This window comes from Salvelinus alpinus, chromosome 10, assembly GCF_045679555.1.
Source record: "Salvelinus alpinus chromosome 10, SLU_Salpinus.1, whole genome shotgun sequence".
NCBI classification, from domain to species: domain Eukaryota; kingdom Metazoa; phylum Chordata; class Actinopteri; order Salmoniformes; family Salmonidae; genus Salvelinus; species Salvelinus alpinus.
Window position 1 is genome coordinate 18,699,212 of NC_092095.1, and position 20,160 is coordinate 18,719,371.

The 20,160-nt window shown below is 42.5% G+C and overlaps 1 protein-coding gene across 2 annotated transcripts; it reads left to right on the plus strand.

The window, feature by feature from the left end:
• The first annotated feature begins 223 nt into the window (after positions 1 to 223).
• LOC139531638 (N-alpha-acetyltransferase 50-like) lies at positions 224 to 19,954 on the plus strand. Of its 2 annotated transcripts, none has more exons than XM_071328275.1 (5): positions 224 to 932; positions 16,542 to 16,678; positions 16,813 to 16,932; positions 17,292 to 17,358; positions 18,303 to 19,954. In XM_071328275.1, exons 1-5 carry the CDS (start codon positions 925 to 927, stop codon positions 18,478 to 18,480), a joined length of 510 nt encoding a protein of 169 aa, XP_071184376.1. In that variant the 5' UTR covers positions 224 to 924; the 3' UTR covers positions 18,481 to 19,954. The 2 variants fall into 2 exon arrangements, with proteins under 2 accessions (XP_071184376.1, XP_071184377.1); XM_071328276.1 differs by having other exon boundaries at positions 419 to 932; positions 16,545 to 16,678.
• Positions 19,955 to 20,160: the final 206 nt, after the last annotated feature.

Here is a 20,160-nt window from a genome sequence, read left to right on the forward strand (position 1 = left end):
GGTCAATACATACTTCAAGAACAAAAATCCCAAAATGTTTCAATATTTAAAAAACAGAACTAGTTTTTTTATTCAACAGAAATATTTAGGTAATTTGCTCAACCCATATAATAAAAATAACTGGATAAAAAAATATGAACGTACAGTGACATTCTGCGATTAGACGGATGGGTATGGGGATGTTGATGTTGTAGTTTCAATGAGCAGGGCAGAGGCAAAAAGCCTGATATTGACAGTGATGGTGCCGAGATGGCAGAAGCAGTGGAATAGAGATACTAAGGGCAGGCATTTATTTCAAGCACAGAGGAAAGTCGAGGAGGGGAGAACGGCAGGAAAGGACAGAAGAGAGGAGGCTATTTTTTTACAAAATTAAGGGTGGGACAGCCATTTGAATACGACCTTATTGTGATAGGAAAACATCCAACAGGAAAGTGTGATTATTGTCAGGAAACAGAGAGCGTGGAGCATGTATCGCTACAGTGTGGGCAATATCAGAGGGAAAGAGAGAGGCTGAGATCTATTACGAGGGAAAAGGGGATACAGGAAATTAGTTTAAAGACTATGTTTAGTAGAATGTCATTAGACATAGTCTCCAATATCTTGTTATCTTTTTTAAGAGCAACGGGGCTCGCAGGTAGGATTTAGGTTTTCCCTGTCTCTGGCCCACACTCCAGTACAGTAGGTGGCGGTAATGCACCATAACGTTGGATGCCCATCGCCAATAAACCCCACCGAAGAAGAAGTGACGTTCTGCGCATGCGGGGTCAGAGTTGACAGTGGAGGTGTGCGGTAGCTAAGCTAACAGTTAGCAACATACATGTGGAGGGTACGACAGGAGGAAACACCAACTCTGTCAAAATTCCCGAACTGTAAACTACTCAGAACTTCAACCACATCGAAACTAAAGAATAACAGTCGTTTACAATGAAAGGGTGAGTAAAGCCATTAAAAGAGATGTCTGTGTTCCTAGCACGACTAAAGTTTTTTTCTTGTCTTTTTTTTTTTTTTCAACGGGGGGCGGGAGAGGTGGTTGAAATGCTAACATTAGCTAGCTAAATCGTTTGCACGGTTAGGTAAAATAACACCACAGTGATTTTCGTCTCTTTACCAGTTATTAGACACAGTATCTCATTGGTTAACTAGTTAGCAAATAACATATGTAACCTGCTAAGTGTGTCTAGTAGCGCGTGCATTTCCCATCAAATTAAACTTTGAACAAAAAGTCGGATAAGTTTGTAACATGCCTGTTAGTTCGTGTAGCTAGCTAGCTAACTAACGTTAGCTGGATTTCGAAACGTTTGAAGTCCGCTCTACTTTGACGTAACTATAGTTAATTACTAGGCTACTTTACGCCACTCAACTCCAAGCTTGTTCAACTAGCTACGTTAGCTAATGTTAGGTACTTTACTTAGCTAGCGGCTAGGTAGCTAACGCTAGCTAATTTAACTTGGAACAAATTAGATTAAAACTGTAACAGTACTACCTATTAGCATGCTGACGTTGGTCAGTAAATTTTGACAATCATATTTAGCCATTGGCTAGTATTACTGGTTTCTGTGAAGGAGTGTATTTCGATTCAACTACTGTTTGGGGCGTGAGCATCAACCATAAACCACAACCTGCTCTGAGCATTTTATATTATTCTGTACATATTCGTATTATACTGTGCATTCAGAAAGTATTCCGACCCCTTGAGTTTTTCCACATTTTGTTACATTACAGCCTTATTCTAAAATGGATTATGTTTTTGTTTTTTTCTGAGGCAAAATGTAACAATGAGGCTGTAATGTAACAAAATGTGGAAAAACTCAAGGGGTCGGAATACTTTCTGAATGCACAGTATAATACGAATATGTACAGAATAATACAAAATGCTCAGAGCAGGTTGTGGTTTATGGCTGATGCTCACGCCCCAAACAGTAGTTGAATTAAACATTAAAATATAACATTTACATAAGTAGTCAGACCCTTTACTCAATACTTTATTGAAACAGCAATTACAGCCTTGAGTCTTCTTGGGTATGACGCTACAAGCTTGGCACACCTGTATTTGGGCAGTTTCTCCCATTCTTCTCTGCAGATCCTCTCAAGCTCTGTCAGGTTGAATGGGGTGTGTCACTGCACAGCTATTTTCAGGTCTCTCCAGAGATATTAGATCAGGTTCAAGTCTGGGCTCTGGCTAGGCCACTCAAGGACATTCAGGGACTTGTCCTGAAGCCACTCCTCCGTAGTCTTTGCCCCAGTCTGAGGTCCTGGGCACTCTGGAGAAGGTTTTCTTGAGGGTCTCTGTACTTTGCTCTGTTCATCTTTCCTTCAATCCTGACTAGTCAAATCAAACTTTATTTGTCACGTGCCAAATACAACAAGTATAGACCTTACCGTGAAATGCGTACTTACACGCCCTTAATTAACCTTTTGAGGATCTGGGGACCCATGTGTCTGGGGACCCATCAAATGTTTTGTCGTGCCCTTTTTTTTACGACTGTCTTGGTATGTTTGGGCCATGATAGTTTGTTGGTGATGTGGACACCAAGGAAATTGAAACTCTCGACCCGCTCCACTACAGCCCCGTCGATGTTAATGGGGGCCTGTTCAGCCCTCCTTTTCCTGTAGTCAACAATCAGCTCCTTTGTCTTGCTCACATTGAGGGAGGGGTTATTGTCCTGGCACCATACTGCCAGTTCTCTGACCTCTCTATAGGCCGTCTCATCGTTGTCAGTGATCAGGCCTACCACTGTTGTGTCGTCAGCAAACCTAATGATGGTGTTTGAGTCCAGTTTGGCCATGTAGTCGTGGGTGAACAGGGAGTACAGGAGGGGACTAAGTACACCCCCCGGAGGGGCCCCAATGTTAAGGATCAGCGTGGCAGATGTGTTGTTGCCTACTCTTACCACCTGGGGGTAGTCCGTCAGGAAGTCCAGGATCCAGTTGCAGAGGGAGGTGTTTAGTCCCAGAGTCCTTAGCTTAGTGATGAGCTTCGTGGGCACTATGGTGTTGAACGCTGAGCTGTAGTCAATGAACACCATTCTCACATAGGTGTTCCTTTTGTCCAGGTGGGAAAGGGCAGTGTGGAGTTTGATTGAGATTGCGTCATCTGTGGATCTGTTGGGGCGGTATGCGAATAGGAGTGGGTCTAGGGAGTCCGGGAGGATGCTGTTGTGAGCCATGACCAGCCTTTCAAAGCACTTCATGGCTACTGACGTGAGTGTTATGGGGCGGTAATCATTGAGGCAGGTTGCCTTCGCTTCCTTGGGCACTGGGACTATGATGGTCTGCTTGAAACGTGTAGGTATTACAGACTCTGTCAGGGAGAGGTTGAAAATGTCAGTGAAGACACTTGACAGTTGGTCCCCACATGCTTTGAGTACACATCCCGGTAATCCGTCTGGCCCAGCGGCTTTGTGAATGTTGGCCTGTTTAAAGGTCTTGCTCATATCGGCTACCGAGAGCGTCAGCTAGAACAGCTGGTGCTCTCGTGCATGCTTCAGTGTTGCTTGCCTCGAAACGAGCATAAAGGGCATTTAGCTCGTCTGGTAGGCTCACTGGGCAGCTCTGGGTTTCCCTTTGTAGTCTGTAATAGTTTTCCGGTGTAGTAGGATTCAATCTTAATTCTGTATTGACGCTTTGCTTGTTTGATGGTTCGTCTGAGGGCATAGCGGGATTTCTTGTAAGCGTCCGGATTAGTCTCCCGCTCCTTGAAAGCGGCAGCTCTAGCCTTTAACTCGATGCAGATGTTGCCTGTAATCCATGGCTTCTGGTTGGGATATGTACTAGAGGTCGACCGATTATGATTTTTCAACGCCGATACCGATTATTGGAGGACCAAAAAAAGCCGATACCGATTCATTGGCCGATTATTTTATTTGTAATAATGACAATTACAACAATACTGAATGAACACTTATTTTAACTTAATATAATTTATCAATAAAAATCAATTTAGCTTAACCTTTCTAGAACCTCAACCCCGGATCCGGGATCACCCCCCACCCCCCACACACTGATTAGCATAGATAGCATAGCTTCAGAAGTAGATAGTAGCATCTAAATATCATTAAATCACAAGTCCAAGACACCAGATGAAAGATACAGATCTTGTGAATAAAGCCACCATTTCAGATTTTTAAAATGTTTTACAGGGAAGACAAAATATGTAAATCTATTAGCTAAACACGTTAGCAAAATACACCACTATTCTAACTCCATCAGTTTCTTACTCCTTCAGGTGCTATCACCAATTCGGCTCAACTAAGATATTGATATCCACTAACCAAGAAAAAACCTCTTCAGATGACAGTCTGATAACATATTCATGGTATAGGATAGTTTTTGTTAGAAAAAAGTGCATATTTCAGGTAGAAATCACAGTTTACAATTGCACCGACCATCGCAAATCGACTAGAATTACTAGATAGAGCAACGTGTATGACCAATTTACTCATCATAAAACATTTCATAAGAATAGACAAAGCATAGCAATGGAAAGACCCAGATCTTGTGATTCCAGACAATATTTCAGATTTTCTAAGCGTTTTACAGCGAAAACACAATAAATCGATAAGTTAGCATACTACATGTGAAAACGTTACCAGAGCATCGATTCCAGCCAAAGAGCGCTATAACGTAATCACCGCCAAAAGATATTAATTTTTTCACTAACCTTCTCAGAATTCTTCCGATGACACTCCTGTAACATCATTTTACAACATACATATACAGTTTGTTCGAAAAGGTGCATATTTAGCCATACAAAACCGTGGTTACACAATAAAAATACTAGGAAATCAAGCCTCAATATGTCTGACGTCATCTATCAGAGTGATCTAGTTTAATTAAAAGCTAATCATATACTTGACTAAAAAATACAGGGTTGACAGGAATCGAAAGACAAATTAGTTCTTAATGCAACCGCTGATTTACATTTTTAAAATTATCCTTACTTTTCAATACAGGGTTGGCCAAGTGAAGCTACACCAAACAAAATGGCGATGTATGCGTTTAAAATATTTCGACAGAAACACGGTTTATCATATTAAATATTGCTTACTTTGAGCTGATCTTCCATCATATTCTTGGGCAATGTATCCTTTCTATGTTATAAACGTCTTTTGGTCGATAGATGTCCTCTGTCCTTCGAAATGTCCACTAACAACGACCGAGACCGCGAAACGTTCCCAAAGCTAGAAAGTGCACGACAAATAAATTCCTCAGAATCGCACTAAACGGATATAAATTGCTATAAAACGGTTAAAATTAACTACATTCTGATGTTTTTAACAACTATAACGACTGAAAACATGACCGGAGAAATATAGCTGGTTAGAAAACGATTTGGAACGAGACAGGTCCGATGGCCTTCACGCTTGAGGCGCACGTTGAGAAAGGGCGGTCTCTGTACATTTTGGTCATTTATAATGGCTGTGAACGTCCCATCGATTTCATTGAAAACGTGATGACGTACAGACACCCAGAGGAAGACGTAGGCAGTGTCGGTTTCTTCATAGCATTCACTGTGGCCTTATAAACAGACCCCAGATCAGAGGTAAAAATTTCTGAAATCTGAACCCTGTCATGAAAAGTGCTGTAAAAATTGTTCTGTACCACTCAGAGACAAAATTTCAACTCCTATAGAAACTATAGACTGTTTTCTATCCAATAATAACAATAATATGCATATTGTACGATCAAGAATTTAGCACGAGGCAGTTTAATTTGGAGACCCAAATATGCTAATGCGGAACAGCACCCCCTATAGTTGCAAGAAGTTAAATAATGCAAAAACACTGTGTTGGAGAAGAAAGTAAAAGTGCAATATGTGCCATGTAAAAAAGCTAACGTTTAAGTTCCTTGCTCAGAACATGAGAACATATGAAAGCTGGTGGTTCCTTTTAACATGAGACTTCAATATTCCAAGGTAAGAGGTTTTAGGTTGTAGTTAATATAGTATTTATAGGACTATTTCTCTCTATACCATTTGTATTCCATATACCTTTGACTATTGGATGTTCTTATAGGCACTTTAGTATTGCCAGTGTAACAGTATAGCTTCCGTCCCTCTCCTCGCTCCTACCTGGGCTCAAACGAGGAACACATCGACAACAGCCACCCTCGAAGCAGCGTTACCCATGCAGAGCAAGGGGAACAACTACTCCAAGTCTCAGAGAGAGTGACGTTTGAAACGCTATTAGTGCGCACCCCGCTAACTAGCTAGCCGTTTCACATCGGTTACACCAGCCTAATCTCGGGAGTTGATAGGCTTGAAGTCATAAACAGCTCAATTCTTGAAGCACAGTGAAGAGCTGCTGGCAAAACGCACAAAGTGCTGTTTGAATGAATGCTTATGAGCCTGCTGCTGCCTACCATCGCTCAGTCAGACTGCTCTATCAAATCATACTTAATTATAACATAATAACACACAGAAATACGAGCCTTTGGTCATTAATATGGTCGAATCCGGAAACTATCATTTCGAAAACAAAACGTTTATTATTATCGCATATACCCTGACTCTGCGTGCAATGAACGCAAGAGAAGTGACACCATTTCACCTGGTTAATATTGCCTGCTAACCTGGATATCTTTTAGCTAAATATGCAGGTTAAAAAATATATACAGTGGGGCAAAAAAGTATTTAGTCAGCCACCAATTGTGCAAGTTCTCCCACTTAAAAAGATGAGAGGCCTGTAATTTTCATCATAGGTACACTTCAACTATGACAGACAAAATGAGGGGGAAAAATCCAGAAAATCACATTGTAGGATTTTTAATGAATTTATTTGCAAATTATGGTGGAAAATAAGTATTTGGTCAATAACTAAAGTTTATCTTAATACTTTGTTATATACCCTTTGTTGGCAATGACAGCTGTCAAACGTTTTCTGTAAGTCTTAACAAGGTTTTCACACACTGTTGCTGGTATTTTGGCCCATTCCTCCATGCAGATCTCATCTAGAGCAGTGATGTTATGGGGCTGTTGCTGGGCAACATGGACTTTCAACTCCCTCCATAGATTTTCTATGTGGTTGAGATCTGTAGACTGGCTAGGCCATTCCAGGACCTTGAAATGCTTCTTACGAAGCCACTCCTTCGTTGCCCGGGCGGTGTGTTAAAGATCATTGTCATGCTGAAAGACCCAGCCACGTTTCATCTTCAATGCCCTTGCTGATGGAAGGAGGTTTTCACTCAAAATCTCACAATGCATGGCCCCATTCATTCTTTCCTTTACAGGCATCAGTCGTCCTGGTCCCTTTGCAGAAAAACAGCCCCAAAGCATGATGTTTCCACCCCCATGCTTCACAGTAGGTATGGTGTTCTTTGGATACACCTCGGCATTCTTTGTCCTCCAAACACGACGAGTTGAGTTTTTACCAAAAAGTTCTATTTTGGTTTCATCTGACCATATGACATTCTCCCAATCTTCTTCTGGATCATCCAAATGCTCTCTAGCAAACTTCAGACGGGCCTGGACATGTACTGGCTTAAGCAGGGGGACACGTCTGGCACTGCAGGATTTGAGTCCCTGGCGGCGTAGTGTGTTACTGATGGTAGGCTTTGTTACTTTGGTCCCAGCTCTCTGCAGGTCAGTCACTAGGTCCCCCCGTGTGGTTCTGGGATTTTTGCTCACCGTTCTTGTGATCATTTTGACCCCACGGGGTGAGATCTTGCGTGGAGCCCCAGATCGAGGGAGATTATCAGTGGTCTTGTATGTCTTCCATTTCCTAATAATTGCTCCCACAGTTGATTTCTTCAAACCAAGCTGCTTACCTATTGCAGATTCAGTCTTCCCAGCCTGGTGCAGGTCTACAATTTTGTTTCTGGTGTCCTTTGACAGCTCTTTCGTCTTGGCCGTAGTGGAGTTTGGAGTGTGACTGTGAGGTTGTGGACAGGTGTCTTTTATACTGATAACAAGTTCAAACAGGTGCCATTAATACAGGTAACGAGTGGAGGACAGAGGAGCCTCTTAAAGAAGTTGTTACAGGTCTGTGAGAGCCAGAAATCTTGCTTGTTTGTAGGTGACCAAATACTTATTTCCCACCATAATTTGCAAATAAATTCATAAAAAATCCTACAATGTGATTTTCTGGAATTTCTTTTCTTATTTTGTCTGTCATAGTTGAAGTGTACCTATGATGAAAATTACAGGCCTCTCTCATCTTTTTAAGTGGGAGAACTTGCACAATTGGTGGCTGACTAAATACTTTTTTGCCCCACTACTTCTTTGTATTGATTTTAAGAAAGGCATTGATATTTATGGTTAGGTACACGTTGGAGCAACGACAGTCCTGTTACCGCGAATGCGCACCGCATCGATTATATGCAACGCAGGACACGCTAGATAAACTAGTAATATCATCAACCATGTGTAGTTAACTAGTGATTATGATTGTTTGTTTTTTATAAGATAAGTTTAATGCTAGCTAGCAACTTACCTTGGCTTCTTACTGCATTCGCGTAACAGGTAGGCTCCTCATGGAGTGCAATGAGAGGCAGGTGGTTAGAGCGTTGGACTAGTTAACTGTAAGGTTGCAAGATTGAACCCCCGAGCTGACAAGGTAAAAATCTGTCGTTCTGCCACTGAACAAGGCAGTTAACCCACTGTTCCTATGCCATCATTGAAAATAAGAACGTGTTCTTTAACTGACTTGCCTGGTTAAATAAAGGTGTGGGGAAAAATAAGAAAAAACGGCCAAATCGGTGTCCAAAAATACCGATTTCCGATTGTTATGAAAACTTGAAATTGGCCCCAATTAATCGGCCATTCCGATTAATCGGTCAACCTCTATGTACGTATGTTCACTGTGGGGATGATGTCGTCGATGCACTTATTGATGAAGCCGGTGACTGGGGTGGTGTACTCCTCATGCCATTGGATGATTCCCAGAACATATTCCCGTCTGTGCTAGCAAAACAGTCCTGTAGTGTAGCATCCGTGTCATCTGACCGTTGCATCCGCGTCATCTGACCACTTCCAAATTGAACGAGTCACTGGTACTTCCTGCTTTAGTTTTTGCTTGTAAGCAGGAATCAGGAGGACAGAATTATGGTCAGATTTGCCAAATGGAGGACGGGGGAGATCTTTGTATGCATCTGTGTGTGGCGTAAAGGTGGTCTAGGATTTTTTCCCCTGTGGTTGCACATGTGACACTGGTAAAAATGTCGTTAAACTGATTTGCTTGCCTGCATTAAAGTCCCCGGACACTAGGAGGTCCACTTCTGTGTGAGCATTTCCTTCTTTGCTTATGGCCTTATAGAGTTGGTTGAGAGCGGTCTTAGTGCCAGCTTCATTCTGTGGTGGTAAATAGACTGCTACGAATAATATAAACTCAGCAAAAAAATAAATGTCAACTGCGTTTATTTTCAGCAAACTTAAGATGTGTAAATAGTTGTATGAACATAACAAGATTCATCAACTGAGACATACACTGAACAAGTTCCACAGACATGTGACTAACAGAAATTGAATAATGTGTCCCTGAACAAAGGGGTGGTCAAAAGTAACAGTAGCTAGTGTGGCAACCAGCACGGCAGTGCATCTCCTCATGGACTGCACCAGATTTGCCAGTTCTTGCTGTGAGATGTTACCGCACTCTTCCACAAAGGCATCATGTCAGGATGAGCCTGCAGGAAGGGTATCACAGGAGGGAGGAGGATGTCTTCCCTGTAACGCACAGCGTTGAGATTGCCTGCAATGACAACAAGCTCAGTCCGATGATGCTGTGACACACCGCTCCAGACCATGACGGACCCTCCACCTCCAAATCGATCCCGCTCCAGAGTACAGGGCTCGGTGTAACGCTCATTCCTTCGACGATAAACGCGAATCTGACCATCACCCCTGGTGAGACAAAACCGCAACTTGTCAGTGATGAGAACTTTTTGCCAGTCCTGTCTGGTCCAGCGACGGTGGGTTTGTGCCCATAGGCGACGTTGTTGCCGGTGATGTCTGGTGAGGACCTGCCTTACAACAGGCCTACAAGCCCTCAGTCCAGTCTCTCTTAGCCTATTGCGGACAGTCCTGTGCAGGTTTTGTTACACGTGGTCTGCCAATGCGAGGATGATCAGCTGTCCGTCCTGTCTCCCTGTAGCGCTGTCTTAGGCATCTCACAGTACGGACATTGCAATTTATTGCCCTGGTCACATCTGCAGTCCTCATGCCTCCTTGCAGCATGCCTAAGGCACGTTCATGCAGATGAGCAGGGACCCTGGGCATCTTTCTTTTGGTGTTTTTCAGAGTCAGTAGAAAGCCCTCTTTTTAGTGTCCTGTGTTTTCATAACTGTGACCTTAATTGCCTACCGTCTGTAAGCTGTTAGTGTCTTAACAAGCGCTGTAACATGGAAATATTGCCATTTGGGAACCCTAACACTATAAAGGTGTGTATCAATTTAACTGTTTTTAGAAACTGTATTTCTTGATGTTATGAAACAAAGTTCTTATGCTTCCAAAACCGTACCGCAAGCGATGCGCGTTAACTCCCCCGTACATAAGATGCGTTCGTCCAATGATTTGTGTGTAATGGAACTCAGTCATGATCAAGGGCTAGATACAATGTAGCGAACGTTTACAGTATATGTGGCTAAGTGATTTTATCCATGGGGAAGAAAGCCTACCGATAGTGGATCAAATATGACTGATGTGTAGATTCCATGTTGATACATAATCAAACCACAATTTCAGGTTGTTTGCTTATTTACTAAACAAGTTTCCCTAACAGTGGTTAACTAACTTTTTTATAGCCCCGTACCCCTTCACTCAACCTCCAGCTGCGTACCCCACTAGCACCAGGGTCAGCACACTCTCAAATGTTGTTTTTTGCCATCATTGTAAGCCTGCCACAAACACACTATACGATACATTTATTAAACATAAGAATTAGGGATGCACGATATATCAGTGAACATATCAGAATCGGCCAATATTAGCTTAAAAATGCCAACATCGGTATCGGCCAAGTGTCTAGTTTAACGCCGACGTTAAAAACCGATGTCAAAGCTGAAGTGCATACCTATATAACGTAGGTACATGATGTAATGACGCCACGTAAAATTTTGCGCTACACTTGCAACACAGCATTCCTAACCTAGCCCGCAATGTCTGCTGTGTGTATAGAGTAGTCAACAAGTCGAGCAGTCATTTGAAAGAGTACGACAATTTCAGCGAGACAACTCAAAGGCGAAGTCCATTAAAGCCAAGATAATTGAATTCATTGCCCTTGAAAGTCAACCGTTCTCTGTCGTGGGTGATGTTGGATTTCGCCAACTGGTCGAGCACCGGTACACACTAACAAGTGGGCTGTTTTTCAGATGTTGCACAGTAATAGCGTCACTGCTATTAGCTTCACGATATGCATACTATGGAATGCCGTTTTGGGTCTTTGCGTGTCAAAAAAGATACAGTAACACTGTCAAAGCTGTACAAATAAGTCTGCAAACACCGGCCACGAACGATGTGTTTACAATACCGCGTTGGTATTAAAGCATAATTTGTTCGACCGCAACAAATGATGCTTTATTAAAGCTAGCTACTGGGGTAACTAGCTTTAGCTTGGTACCTAGCTAGCACCAATACAACCAGCCTGAAAACAATGAGCAGTAGAAACTGCAGTCATCTTCATTATTCTTAGCAAAGATTTAGGAATCCTTGTAAGTTGTTGTTTGCCTATGGTAGTTGAACTTAAATAGCTAGCCAGCTACTTAACCCTGTTGCCCAAAGCTAACGTTATAAGCATCCAGCTAGCTTCATCTGGCTAGTGATGCCCGACCAGACCTGGTTATGTGTTGTGAAGCTCGCCACAATAAGGATTAAGCACAATAGTGGAATTTTAAGTTTGCCTTCAAAATAAAAGTATGTCATTGACAGTGATGCATATAAATATAATAATTATGTCATTCTTTTATTTTGAAGGCTAACCGCAAAGTCCACTATTGTGGCTAATCCTTATTGTGGCTAGCTTAACATAGATGGGTCCGACCACCATTAATCAAATAAAAGCTGTCTTATAAATTAGGTTTATTTTAGATGACATCTGGATTATGTTGTTTTCCTATGTTTTTGGGGAAGAACATTGTTTGCATTCATGAGCTAGCTAGCTTTTTTTTATGACCAGCACTGTAGGATGCGCACGACAACTTTACCAGCATCATAGCATACGTACTGATGAATCGTTGTGACATATGAAATTAATTATAGTGTAATTAATATGTAATAACTTAGTCAAATTAATGAACGGGTTAAATTATTGTGACGTGCAGTATTATTCAGGTCCTGATTGGTCAACACGCTTATTTGCCGTATCTTTTTTTGACATGGAAAGACCCAAACGGCGTTCCGTAGAAATCCTGATTGAGAATGAAACGACTGAACAAAGAAACAGCACAGCAAGAAAATGGAAGAAATAGGTTTTGATTATGTTTTACTGGTAATGGGGACATACGTAAATGCCAACAAAATTACTTTTTGGTGCGTGTGTGTAACCTTTATTTAACTAGGGAAGTCAGTTAAGAACAAATTCTTATTTACGATGACGGCCCGGGCGACGCTGGGCCAATTGTGCGCCGGCCTATGGGACTCCCAATCACGGCTGGTTGTAATACAGCCTGGATTTGAACCAGGGACTGTAGTGACACCTCGTGCACTGAGATGCAGTGCCTTAGACCTCTGCGTCAACTATTTAACTGTAGTAGAATGCTTAAAAGGCCACTTTCTTTGGCAAGGAAAATGTCAGATATCGGTATTGGCCAAAACTGTACTGTTGGTGCATCACTAATAAGAATGAGTGTGTTTGTCACAACCTGGCTTGTGGGAAGTGACAAAGAGCTCTTATAGGACCAGGGCACAAATAATAATATAAAAATAATCAGTAATTTTGCTCGTTATTTAGCTATCTTGCATATAAAAACTTATTTGTTCATTTAAAAAACTCACCACCGGTTAATGAGAAGGGTGTGCTTGAAAGGATGCACTTAACTCTGCAATGTTGGGTTGTATTGTGGAGAGTCTCAGTTTTTAGTCATTTTCCACACACAGTCTGTTCCTGTATTTAGTTTTCATGCTAGTGAGGGCCGAGAATCCACTCTTGCATAGGTACGTGGTTGCTAAGGGCATCAGTGTCTTCAAAGCGAAATTTGCCAAGGCTAGAAACTCTGAGCGCAGCCCTATCCAAATCTGGCAGTAGCTTCTGATTTAAATTCAATTTTCACAGAACTGCTTGTTGCAATTTCTATGAGGCTCTCTTGTTCAGATATCGGTAAGTAGACTTGCATGAAAGGGATAACGAATCCAGTTGTCATCAGTTTCGGGAAAGTAATTGCGCACCCAGCTCACTCAGGTGCTTCCCTATATCACATTTGACGTTGTCCGTAAGCTTGTTCATTTGCACACACAAAAATCATACAATGATGGAAAGACCTGTGCGTTGTCCTTGTTAATGCAAACAGAACTTAACCATAGCCTCAATTTTGTCCCTCACATTGAGTATAGTTGCGGAGAGTCCCTGTAATCCTAGATTCAGATCATTCAGGCGAGAAAAAACATCACCCAGATAGGCCAGTCATGTGAGAAACTTCTCATCATGCAAGCGGTCAGACAAGTGAAAATGATGGTCAGTAAAGAGAACTTTAAGCTTGTCTCTCAATAAAAAAAAGTCAATACTTTGCCACCTGTTTACCAGCGCATGTTGTAAAAGCGCTGCCCATTTCATTGCATAATGCAGAAAATACACGAGTTCAGGGGCCTTGCTTTAACAAAGTTAACCATTTTTACTGTAGTGTCCAAAACGTCTTTCAAGCTGTCAGGCATTTCCTTGGAAGCAAGGGCTTCTCGTGGATGCTGCAGTGTGCCCAAGTGGCGTCAGGAGCATCTGCTTGTACGCGCGTTACCACGCCACTATGTCTCCCTGTCATGGCTTTTGTGCCATCAGTACAGATACGAACATATCTTGACCAACAAAGTCCATTTGATGTCACAAAGCTTTCCAGTACTTAATATCCTCTCATGTTGTCCTGGTTTCCAGTGGTTTGCAGAAGAGGATGTCTTCCTTAATTGACCCCCCATAAACATAACGGACAGGAGCTGTGCCAGGCCCCCCACGTCTGTTGACTCATCCAGCTGTAACGCATAGAATTCACGGGCTTGTATGCAAAGCAGTAATTGTTTCAAACCATCTCCTGCCATGTCACTGATGCGTCGTGAAACAGTGCTGTTTGATGAAGGCATTGTCTGTTTAGTTTATTTGGCATTTTCCCACAGCATTGTCCCAGCCATATCAGCAGCAGGAAGAATTAAGTCCTCCACAATAGAATGGGGCTTGCCTATCCTAGCCACTCGGTAGCTCACCAAATAAGATGCTTCTAGCCCCTTATTAATGGTATCTGTTGCTTTTGTACATGTCTTACTCTTCGAAAGTTGTCTTTATTCTCGCCCAAAAAACTCCTGTGGCTTATTTTTCACATTGTCATGTTTTGTTTCTAAATGTCTGCGCAAGAGTGAAGGTTTCCCGCGAGAGTTGTGATTGGATGTTAATTATTTGACTAGGCTACCTGTATTTGACTTATTCGCTAAACACTAGATGGTTTAACTTTATTTTTGGCAGTGAAACGAGGCTACTCGGGTGAGAAAAAAACCTCACCGAAAAGTATAGCCCTGTTGAAAAATATAAATGTACTTTTTGAAAATGTGAAGGAAAAAATCATTTAAAAAAATAAATACAATTATCACATTTTTATTTGTTGTACCCCTGGGAGTACAGACTGATGGTGGTGTCTCAGAGCAGATGTCTTAGATTTTAATATTGGCGACGTCGCCAGGTCTGCTGTCACTCTATCCGGCCTGTCTGACTGCCGTCGAACACGTGACCAGCAGCTGTTGTCAGCATAGAGGTTTTAACATGAGTCGCCCTATAAATACCTCTGTGTGCTCCCAGGAGTAATTCAATTGGAGACAAATGGTCAAACTCAAGAGACACGAAAACAGACTCAGTCCCAGAGATTGACATTTACCTAAACATCATGCCTAATCTTTCATGATCAAGGCACACAGGAAAGGCTGTTTACATGCATAAAGATTGCATGTAACATGTCAATCATCCCAATTGAATTAATGTGGGGTTTTGCCTTGGGTGGCAGATTTTGTGTCTGGTGTAGTGCTTGTGTGCATGATGCCACTGTTAACCTTTTGGGATGACAGGTGGCAGCTGTCAATGCATCTGGGCTGGTCCAGGTGGCACACAGTGGTAGGAGAACTGGCTGCCCAGCCAGCTCCCTAGAAGAGCTCAAGGCAGACCAGATCATGTCCTCAGGCACTGTTAGACATCTGTGTTTACCAAAGTACTTAATGTGAGTTGTGCCTTGGTCATGGTATGTGTACACACCTGTGGATCAGTCACTGTGGATATGAGTGCCACATTAAAAGTATGTGGACATTAGTGGATTCGGCTATTTCAGCCACACCCGCTGCTGACAGGTGTATAACATCGAGCACACAGCCATGCGATCTCCATAGACAAACATTGGCAGTAGAATGAACTTACTGAAGAGCTCAGTGACTTTCAACGTGGCACAGTCATAGGATGCTACCTTTCCAACAAGTCAGTTTGTCAAATTTCTGCCCTGCTAGAGCTGCCCCGCTCAACTGTAAGTGCTGTTATTGTGAAGTGAAAATGTTTAGGAGCAACAACTGCTCAGCTGCGAAATGTTAGGCCACACAAGTTCACAGAACGGGACTGCTGAATGCTGGTACGTGTTATAATCGTCTCACTACTGAGTTCCAAACAGCCTCTGGAAACATGTCAGCACAAGAACTGTTCGTCAGGAGCTGAAATGGGTTTCCATGGTCGAGCAGCCACACACAAGCCTAAGATCACCATGTGCAATGCCAAGCGTTGTAAAACTCGCCGCCATTGGACTCTGGAGCAGTGAAAACACATTGTCTGGAGTGATGAATCACACTTCACCATCTACCAGTCAGTGGACGAATCTGGGTTTGGCAGATGCCAGGAAAACGTTACCTGCCTTAATGCATAGTGCCAACTGTAAAGTTTGGTGGAGGAGGAATAATGGTGTGGGGTTATTTTCCATGGTTCGGGCTAGGCCCCTTAGTTCCAGTGAAGGGAAATGTTAACGCTACAGCATACAATGACATTCTAGATGATTCTGTGCTTCCAACTTAGTGGCTACAGTTCTGACAGCATGACAATGCTCCCGTGCACAAATAGAGGTCCCTACAAAAACTGTTTGTCGAGATCTAATCGCTCAACAATAGTGCCCGACCTCACTAATGCTCTTGTGGCTGAATGGAAGCAAGACCCTGCAGCAATGTTCCAACATCTAGTGGAAAGCCTTCTCAGAAGAGTGGAGGTTGTTATAGCAGCAAAGGGGGGACCAACTCTATATTAATGCCCATGATTTTGGAATGAGTTATTTGAAAAGCAGTTGTCCACATACTTTTGATCATTTAGTGTATCTGTGTGTGTCATTTTGCTTGGTTAGAACCCCCCCCCCCCCCCCCCCGTGTGCCCAGCTGGTTGACCGTTCTGCTCTTGTTTCAGTAGCCGGATAGAGCTGGGGGACGTTACACCACACAACATTAAACAGTTGAAACGCCTCAACCAGGTCATCTTTCCCGTCAGCTACAATGACAAGTTCTACAAGGACGTGCTCGAAGTGGGAGAGCTCGCCAAGCTAGGTAAGACGAGACGGGCTTGCCCAATGACGTAGTCTGATATTGATGCACTTGTTTTGGTTGTTTACTTATGGAGTGTTATGAGAAAATGCTGCATGGCACTGATGTGTAATATCTCTGACCCCTGTGTTTTGTAGCATACTTCAATGACATTGCGGTGGGGGCAGTGTGCTGCAGAGTGGACCACTCTCAGAACCAGAAGAGACTGTATATCATGACACTGGGCTGCCTAGCGCCCTACCGCAGGTTAGGCATAGGTACGGCGCAGATCTTTTGTTTTCGTACATCGACAATAGCCAGCTTCACACCATATTCACTTGTATGCTCTCATGCTGTTTGCAGTTTTTTTACATGCTTAAAATATATATATATATATATATATATATATATATATATATATATAAAAAAAATATATAAAAAAAAAATATATATATATATATATATATATATATATATATACATAATCTTAAACTACCTAGGTGGGACAACCACATATCAGTCTATATACTATACTACTATATTAAGGGGAAATGTATTTACCATCTGCCAAGTCAGAGCTAGTCACTGGTGTTGCATGTTGTCAAACTCCTGATCTTCTGTCTTGTATTGTGACCAGGAACAAAGATGCTGAACCATGTGTTAAACATCTGCGAGAAGGATGGCACCTTTGACAACATTTACCTGTAAGTCTATAATGAAGGATCTGTGTTCTGCGTCGTAAGGCGCTTACAGATGGGCCACGGTAAACGGCAATCAAACCACAAGAGAATCCGCCTACCATATGTAGAGACCAGCGCTTCCGGTTGTCAGCTTGAATGTTGTCATTAAAACATTGTTTAATTGGTTGACAACTCCGCTCATTGGTCAACTATGTGCAGCGGCTGCTTAAGACTTAAGCTAATGTCATATTTTGGCGTCTCGGGTGCCAAGCCAGCAACGCCGCTCACGGGAGCGAGGACCACGAACCACGGCGCTAGCTGCCTGAGATTTGCCACCCTACTCCCATGGAAGTCTGTTACCTTTGGTGCTTAGTCTGTAAGCTCTTTACGGTGCATCTCAGTATTTCTAAATGGACTCTTCTCATGTCTGTTCACTGTGTTGATGTGAAAGAACTGGACAGGTGAAAGCAATTGCCTGGTATGGGCATAGTATATACACCATATTGCTTTCACCATTTCTGTTTTCACATCAGTGCAGATGGAGGAAAAGCCCTGCTATTGAGATGCATCCTCAGTGGTCAGTTAAATGTTTGTCATCCCTTACCTCCTAATTCACACGCTTCTATCTGAGTTGACCCTTTTTGCACTAACTCTTTTGACTCATCACATACGCTGCTGCTACAGTTTATTATTTGTCCTGTTGCCTAGTCACTTTACCCCTACCTATATGTACATATCTACCTCGTACCCCTGCACATCGACTCGGTACTGGTACCCTGTGTGTATTATAATGAGTAATTATCATTACTCATTGTGTATTTATTCCTTGTGGTATAATTGTTCTATTATTTCTCTCTGCATTATTGGGAAGGGCCCGTAACTAAGCATTCCACTGTTGGTCCACCTGTTTATGAAGCATGTGACAAATAAAATGTTATTTGATTTGGATTCCTTCTCTCATCTGACAGTCACGTGCAGATCAGCAACGAGTCGGCCATCGACTTCTACCAGAAGTTTGGCTTTGAGATCATCGAGACGAAAAAGAACTACTACAAGAGGATAGAGCCTGCAGACGCCCACGTGCTTCAGAAGAGCCTGCGCAGCCCGTGTGCGCCCCCTGGGGAAGAGCTGCAGAAGACCGAGTAGGGGCTGCAGCCTCCGGAAAGAGCTCGTCGTGCCCCGCCTCCCCCAGAAACAGAACTGTGACAGATGCCTATGGGTCGACACATTCACCACTTCAAAGGATGTTAAAAAGAGAGAAACAAAAAATCTAAGTTTAAAAAAAACACATGCCATTTTTATTTTGCAAAAAAGAGTCCCAATAAAAGATTTTAAAAAACTAAACTAAGGGTTCAGAATCCAAAACTGCTCAGAAAAGCTGCTGACTTAAAACAGTTTAGAAATGTTGGGGGGGTGGTTCTGTGTTTGCCAATCATACTTTTTGTGTTTGAGTTTTTAAAAGCGGTTATAAAGGTAAGAGGACATATCTTCGGTGTTTGGACAAAAAAAACAATAGAACTGAATAGGAAAAAAATGTACGGTAAGAGACTATCGTTGTCGAAGGAAGTCCCCAACTGGCAACATTATTGATGCTTTGAGTCGTCATGGTGACTCAATAACACTGAACTCCAGCCCATCACCACCCGAGCCCAGGGACTTATGGGAAGTTTTTACTAGTGGGTGAGACTTCCTGTTTCTTCTGGCAATATGCGAAGTGTGAGACTTGCATAGGGGATGCAATTCTTCTTCGTGAAGTTAAAGCTCTGACGCCACTCCAGGGGGGGAAAGGAGAAATGAGCGCCCTCATAGAATGGGCATGAGAATTGATGAACAGTTTCAAGGTGTGGGAAGATTTGGGGGAGTGGATTCTCCTATTTGTTTCTGAATGGTTGTTTCTCAACCCATCTTTAATTCTCTCTTCAGCTCTTTTTATTTTTTTCTAAATACCAACTGGCTCAGGGCTTCTCCTGGGCTTGCCACAGATGCTGTGTGAGAGAGTTCAGGAAACCCTCAGAGATCAGGGTGTGAGATCAAAGGATAGAACTGGTGTCATGAGGATTATGTTTTTGTCAAAGTACAAAGATGGAACAAGACATCCAGTAGGGGGGGTTGGTTCAGTACCCAGTCTGTATTTACAATAATTGTGGCACCAATCTACTGTATCTCCATTTCAGGACTAGAGCAGTTCAATTGACTGGCTAAGATGGAGAGCGCTCTGCCTTGGTGGAGTGCATGAATGAGTTTGTTGTGGATGCTTCTGTTTAGATTGGCACTTTATAGTTAGCCTGAGTACTGTCTGGTACCGAGACTAACCTTTAGTAGGAGGTTGTAACCAAGTCAACTACATTTCTCCAGTAACCTTTCTGTGCGCTTCACTCATGACCATCTATTCAACATTGTGGGAAGGTTGCGTGTTGGTTTGGGAGTTTCCTCTGTGGGCCTCTCAGAACAGAACCAGAAGCCCAGGAGAAACCTTGCCGACTGCATGCTGGGAGAGTAGTCCCCACTCCACTGTTGTAAAAGCATGTTTTGTTTAATTTGAAGAATTTTATATTTTCTGGAGCTCTATATTGTAAGACTTTTTAACCACCTAAATAAAATAAATACTATTTGCATTGTGGGTTCATGTTGAATTTTTTGTATATCCTAAACCGTTCAAGACTGGGATATGGAGCAGACTGAAAACAGCATAATGAAGAAGCCTATTTGAAACTAGTCCATATTGCACAAGAGTATTTCAGAGGGAATGTTGATCATCTCCTTATACTCAGATAATCTTTATTATCCCTGAGGGGCAATTTGCTCTACAGCAGGAAGTCCAAATAC

Bases quoted from the DNA above. Each gene is read 5' to 3' on its own strand.
- LOC139531638 (XM_071328275.1), top strand. The intron at 16,679-16,812 runs GTAAGACGAGAC...TGTGTTTTGTAG, and splicing joins GGGAGAGCTCGCCAAGCTAG to CATACTTCAATGACATTGCG. The intron at 17,359-18,302 runs GTAAGTCTATAA...CTCATCTGACAG, and splicing joins ACCTTTGACAACATTTACCT to TCACGTGCAGATCAGCAACG.